Source organism: Gavia stellata, chromosome 4, assembly GCF_030936135.1.
Source record: "Gavia stellata isolate bGavSte3 chromosome 4, bGavSte3.hap2, whole genome shotgun sequence".
NCBI lineage: Eukaryota > Metazoa > Chordata > Aves > Gaviiformes > Gaviidae > Gavia > Gavia stellata.
The window spans coordinates 37,666,117-37,672,881 of record NC_082597.1 but is presented as its reverse complement, the minus strand read 5'-3'; the positions used below and the strand labels follow the sequence as shown (position 1 = coordinate 37,672,881).

At 50.1% G+C, this 6,765-nt stretch overlaps 1 protein-coding gene across 1 annotated transcript; it reads left to right on the top strand.

The window, feature by feature from the left end:
* Positions 1-3,222: 3,222 nt before the first annotated feature.
* Positions 3,223-6,379, top strand: AVPR1A (arginine vasopressin receptor 1A). Its single transcript, XM_059817048.1, has 2 exons — positions 3,223-4,225; positions 6,096-6,379. The coding sequence occupies exons 1-2, from the start codon at positions 3,223-3,225 to the stop codon at positions 6,377-6,379; spliced, it is 1,287 nt and encodes a 428-aa protein (XP_059673031.1).
* Positions 6,380-6,765: the final 386 nt, after the last annotated feature.

Here is a 6,765-nt window from a genome sequence, read left to right as displayed (position 1 = left end):
TGTTCCAATTAGGTTTTTGAGTATTTTACAGAAGCCATTCAGTCATCAATGAATTCAATATACAGAAAGATACCTGGCAACCTTTAAGCACTTCTACAGAAACCTGTATGCCAGCAGAGACTCCGCTAGAAACCCTTGACATCCTTAGACATTTTTATAAAAACCTGTGTGTCTAGTGAGAACAAATAAAGACTTCTTGTAACAGCAACCTCAATTTTCTTTACTGAGACTTCAGCTCCAAGCTGAGCTCCAGGTCAATCACAGGGCAAAGGTGTTCATTTTCTCTAGCACCCTTCCCAGTGACAAATTTTCTCTTTAGAAGGGTGTTCTACAAGTTTTCTGTTAACTGCTTTTTCCCCTATTTGATCTCCATGTTACAGCTTTCTGTGGGCAGAGGAACCCTCTCCATGTCTGGTCAGATAGGAGAGCATCATTTGTTCAGCTTCATAAAGGACACCTACGTGGAAAACTGAAAAATATACTGATTAATTTTAACAACAGGATCTTATCTAAGGCATCCTCTATCTACACACCGATATTGTTAGAATTAAGCAAACAAGATCAGACTAGATGTTGATTAAACTAGTATAGAAAACTCAAAAGCCCTGAATTTACTTAATACCTAGAACAGGAGGACTTTTTTAAAGTACCAGATATAAATAAAATTCTCCGCTGAATTACCTAGGTCTGTTGAAAGAAACAAATTTGCAACAGCCTGGTTAGATATATTGTCTATAAAAACACCAATATTGACTAATTTGGGGAATGGAAAAAAAAAGGCACAATAACTAGCCCTAGGTCATTTCTGTCTGACGGAGTACAACATAGCAAAAATCAGTATCAATTTCATGCTTAATATTGCACGTAATCACTAGGGGCAACCTAGTGCAATGATGCTGAAGCAAGTTTCCAGCCCTTTGCTCTGGAAACATTCTTACAAACAGTAGCCAGAGGAACCAAGTGTGGGTTGGGAAGGGATGTATGAAATGACGTGGGCTTGACAAACTCTCAGTACCCTGAACTAGCACAATCACCCTTATCTTATTGTCTGGCTGTTATAAATATGTCTTTCTTATGCCTGAAATTTTCACCTCTTCTATTAATGGAATGACACCAGTAGTGAATAGAGCTTTATGATCCTTACATGGTTTGCGCAGCAGAAAACCTGTTAGAAGAGTTTTCTGAGTAACACCATCCATTTACACAGTGTTCAGCTCCTGTAAAGCATGTCAGAGAGACAGGCAAGGAATTCTTCTCATGGCAGGGTATGATGCTTTGGGTGTGAAAGAGGCCTTGGCAGCTGTGGGGTATGGTGAGATTTGTGATATGTGGCTTTAATTTCCCTCTGTATTTGACCTGAAACCCTATACTCACACACACTCATGTGTTGTGTGGTTCATACGGTTTTCTAGGTCTCATACAAGGTAACATAATGGATCTGTTGTTAAAAAGTTGGGACACTGTGTGTGTGTGTGTGTGTGTGTGAATGGGAGTTTGACTTACAAAGTTTTTGACTCCACAAAGTTTTCATTTCTTACCAATACCTTCAGTAATGTTCACAACGTAAGATGGAATAGGCACTAAGCTGTGAATAATGCACTGAACTGTTCCAAAAAATTGAGCTTTGGAACAAAGGCAACTTTAAAGAAATAAGTTTACTGGAAACTTGGGATAGTCACATTTTTCATCTGTGTTCCAGGTTTTGGGGGTTTTTTGCAGCTTTTTACGGAAAAGCTCATGCCAATTATTTGCACTGTTGGAGCAGGTGTCCTCCTAGACTACTGCCGCTGACCCCCAAGGAAAGGAAGGGTAGTGGCAGGGTGGCATGCATGCACGCGCCTTCTCACAGGCTGACAAGCCCAGAAAAAGGCAAAAAGCCTGGGATAAAGCCTTGCACAACTCTAGCATGTTCAAAAGCGTATCATCTTCTTGTATTTTAAGCTGGAAGACTCTTCTGGAATCAAAACTTTTGGAAACATCTTTTTAATCAAAGAAGTGAGGTTTAATCTTTAATTCTTCACCCTTTTTCCTTCTCCCTGTAAAAGCAGTAGGAAAAACCCTATGTATTTTTTGCAACTAAATTTAACTGCAACCATATATGAGCAGACCCAGAGAGTTTTATTAAAAACAAAGTAGGATTGATATCTAATGTACTATTTCTTTGTTGTAATCTTACGCATTTTTGTGTGACTGAAGGAAGGAGTTTCTAAACAAAGAGTCAAATTCAGGTTCTGGTGAAATCAGGGTGTAAATCTACACTCATGACAATGGGACCAGAATTTGCACCAAGTCCACTCTACCAAGAAGAAGAAAACTCTTCGGCTCAACCATGTTTAAAACAGAGATTTAATTGAACCACTGCCAGGAACTCTCTAGGAAATGAGGAGATTTTGATTGAACTTGCAGAAACATGTGTTTTACACCTATATGCTAATGTCTGGATGACACTTACTGTCCTAGATGAAATCCCAAAACCTTTAAAAACATTAAGTTTAGTGGGTTGCTTTCAAACTCTGTGCTATTTTTTCTAAACATTCACTGTGCTGGGGTTTATCCCAGCACGACCGTGAAATGCCGAAGGCCCGGATGGGATTCCTCTTAGAGCCAAAGCAGCACTTCTCAGCCACCAGCCCTTTTGCCTTGGGTAGAAGCGGACTCGGGGGCATGTAGACACGTGCTGACGGACCGCCGTCTACTCTGCACGGTTACGAGAACATTTTTATTCTCACTTAAACTTTTAAGTGCTGCTTTAGGTGTCCGTGAGGGAGCTTTTGGGCGCAACGTTTCGGCCCGAGCAGCTCTTCCCGCTGCCCCTGGTCGCTTCCCCGCCCCATCGGGCTCCAGGGAGGCAGGGAAAGAGTGGCCGACCCCGTTCCCCCTCGGAGCAGCGCTTTTTGGGCGCAGCGCCCCCGGTCCCTCGGCGGGGCGCTCCCCTCCGCGGCGCGGCGGGACGAGATCCTCCCGCGCCGGCGGGGGCGGGCGGCCGCGGGGCGCGGACGGGGCGGCGGCGGCAGCCGGGGAAGGAGGGGACTGGCGTCAGGCGCCGGGCAGCCACTGGCACGGGAGCTCCCCCCTCGCCTCGCCTCGCCTCCCGCGGCGCGGGATAAAGGCACCTGGCCCGGCGCTCCGCGTCGCCGGAGCGGGCAGGCGGCGGGCACCGGCGGCGGCCGAGCGGGCGTGCGGGGGTCGGGCCGGGCCGGGCGCCGCCGCGCAGCCCCCTCCATGCGCCTCGCCGGCGGCGCCGGCTCCCCCCGGGCGGCGCCGTCGCCCGGGAACGGCAGCCGGTGGCGGGCGGCGGAGCCCGGCGGCGGCGGCAGCCCCAGCCCCGAGGCGTGGTCGGGGTCGCCCAACGGCAGCCTGGGCGGCTGGGACCCCTTCGGGCGGGACGAGGAGCTGGCGAAGCTGGAGATCGCCGTGCTGGCCGTCACCTTCGCCGTGGCCGTGGTGGGCAACGGCAGCGTGCTGCTGGCCCTGCGGCGCACGCCGCGCAAGGCGTCCCGCATGCACCTCTTCATCCGGCACCTCAGCCTGGCCGACCTGGTGGTGGCCTTCTTCCAGGTGCTGCCCCAGCTCTGCTGGGAGGTGACCCACCGCTTCCACGGCCCCGACGGGCTCTGCCGGGTCGTCAAGCACCTGCAGGTCTTCGGCATGTTCGCCTCGGCGTACATGCTGGTGGCCATGACGGCCGACCGCTACATCGCCGTCTGCCACCCGCTGAAGACGCTGCAGCAGCCCACCAAGCGCTCCTACGGGATGATCGCGGCGGCCTGGGCGCTCAGCCTGCTGCTCAGCACCCCGCAGTACTTCATCTTCTCCCTCAGTGAGGTGGAGCGCGGCTCGCAGGTCTACGACTGCTGGGCGCACTTCATCATGCCCTGGGGGCCCCGCGCCTACGTCACCTGGATCACCGGCGGCATCTTCGTCGCGCCCGTCCTCATCCTCGTCACCTGCTACGGCTTCATCTGCTACCACATCTGGCGCAACGTCAGGGGCAAGACGCGCCCGGGGGAGGCGGCGGCGGGCGGCGGGCGGCGGGCGGGTGGCGGCGGGCCGCGGCGGGGGCTGCTGCTCGCCCCCTGTGTCAGCAGCGTCAAGACCATCTCCCGCGCCAAGATCCGCACCGTCAAGATGACCTTCGTCATCGTCTCGGCGTACGTCGTCTGCTGGGCGCCCTTCTTCACCATCCAGATGTGGTCCGTCTGGGACCAGCGCTTCCCCTGGGTCGGTAGGTGCCGGGGGGGCTCCGGCGGGCGGCGGGAGGGCTCGCCGCCGCTTGTCCCCCGGCCGCACTGGCACGCGTTGGGGTGCTCCGGGGGCGCAGCCGGCTTTCCCGGGGCGCTCAGCTGTCCTGAGCCGAGCGTGGGGGAGACGGGGCGCGGAAGCCGAGAGCGGGACCCGGGCGCGCCCTCTCCGCGCCGTCTCGCTGAACGAGCCCCTCTCTACCCCGGGGACGAGCGGCCAAACGCCCTCCGCCCTCAGGCGCCGTTGTGCGGCGAGGTGAGCAAGCCCTCGGGTCCGCCGCCGCCGCCCTCGGGGGCCGCCTCGCCGGCACCGCTCGCACTCCCGAACGGGGCGGCCCCGGGGAGCTGCGGCGCGGGGCCAGCGGCGCTCGGCTCGGCCTGTCCCGGGAGCCGCCGGAGCGGAGCGGCTGCTGGTGGCAGCTGGGCCCCCGGCAAGGAGCAGCAGCCGCTGCGTTCTCATCCAGAGCAAAATTAGCGGATGGGGGCTTCAATATTTGCTGCGTTAATCTGAACCAGCAACATTTTCTTCCGTCTGAAGCTGCCGATGAATAAAACTTTAGGAACCTTTTGTGTTATTATTAAACGTACACACATATATGTCACGAGTAATGATACGCACAGGGAACTTACTAAGCCTCCTTTCCTGTAACTGTCTTGCGTGTGCGTTCCCTGCTGTCTAATACTGGGGTTGGGCACACCCTGAACCCTTCCTCTCAGCAGGGCAGTCACCTCTGAGTACCTCTTTTAGTCAGCCACCAGTTCTCATGAAACAGTGGCGATTTAGTATTTTGGAGATACCTGTCCCTCTGTTAAATCTGGCTGAAAAAAATTAGTGAGTTTAAAAGTTATTACATAGGGAACGACAGGCAACATAGTAACATAAACCCTGTTTCCTCATGATGAGAAAGCAGCAAATCAAAATGTTGGAATTAATAATGTCTTTTTTTTTAATATCCCCAAATTATCACTCACTGTAGTGAGAGCATTGATTGCCCCTAATATGGGACTAAAGTAAAGCCTAAAATGCAGATCTCTACAGAGAAATAAAGGCTTGCAGTAGACAAATAGATTTTTTTTTTTTACTTCAAAAGAAATGCAAACCTAATTGAACAGATGGGTATTGGTAGGTTTGTTTGAAGACATTCTTTAAATCTTACGGAACTGCGTAACACAGCAATTATACTTCTTTGGAGATTCAATATTTACAAAGAAAGGTCACTAATAATTGATTAGACTAAATATATATTTAGAGTATTTGATAATTTAACTAGCTTTTGAAGGTAGAAGACCATAACTGCTCTGTGGCATAGTGCTAACTTCCATTTTTCCCTTAAGTAAAATCTGTTCAACCTCTGAAATCCAGATTTGATTCACAAGCCAGTAGTTACTTGAGCATTCAGCACTTTTCAGCATGCAAATGTATACAGCAAAATTCATTACTATTGAAAGCAGTGGGAATTTAGTGGGAATTTTGCCATTGCCTCCCAGGGTAACCAATTTTTAAAAGAAAAGTCTGAATAAAAACTGTTCAGTATTTAAAGCATGAGCTTATCAACACATGGACAAACATCAGTGGAAACAGGACTAAAGCATTATGTTGGATGGATTGCCCCATAATCTCTTCTGTCACAGCTTTTTGAAGTCTGTTCAGACAAATTCCCGTTGACTTCAATGGCAGCCTTACATAAATAAGAACTTTCTTGCTTATGTCCTCATTATTCATTTCAAATGCTGCTGCTCAACTTCTAGAACTAGAATTATTCAGGAAAATACATCCGACAGTTAATGAAGCAATTGACTGAACAGTGCGAATGTTCTTTTGATGATTAAACCGCTTTCTTCCCCGCTCCCCAGATTCTGAAAACACTGCGACTACCGTCACGGCTCTGTTGGCCAGTCTGAATAGTTGCTGTAACCCATGGATCTACATGTTCTTCAGCGGGCACCTCCTGCAAGACTGCATACAGAGCTTCCCTTGCTGCCAAAAAATAAAGCAAACGCTGAGTAAAGAAGATTCAAATAGCAACAGCAGGCGACAGACTTCTTTTACCAACAACAGAAGCCCGACCCACAGCCTGAACACCTGGAGAGAGTTGCCCCACTCCAAGTCATCCAGCTTCATCCCCATTCCTACCTGAGACAGGGCCCAGGGCAGGCAGGGTTTGCAGACCCGTAACAGCACTTGGAAAGGTTACGGCACTTTACGCTGGTCAAAGGCACCAATCATGGGAACAAGAAATGACTAATATGGCCATAAGACAAAACGTGCCGCATTGCTCGATAAGCTATTCTGCAGCATATAAGTTATTTTCTGAAAGGTATTTAGGACTTGGGCAACTGATCAGGAAGGCATGACAACAATAAAGCAATTATTTTTCTAAATAGAATTTATTATTTTAATTCTTTTTTGTTTCTAAAATACAAAGTGCATTGTTTGCTTGTTGTTCAACGCAGTAAAAATAGTGGAGACGGCATGTGTTGGGGTAACTCCGCTCTCTAGTGTTAATGCCTAAAACTTCTCACG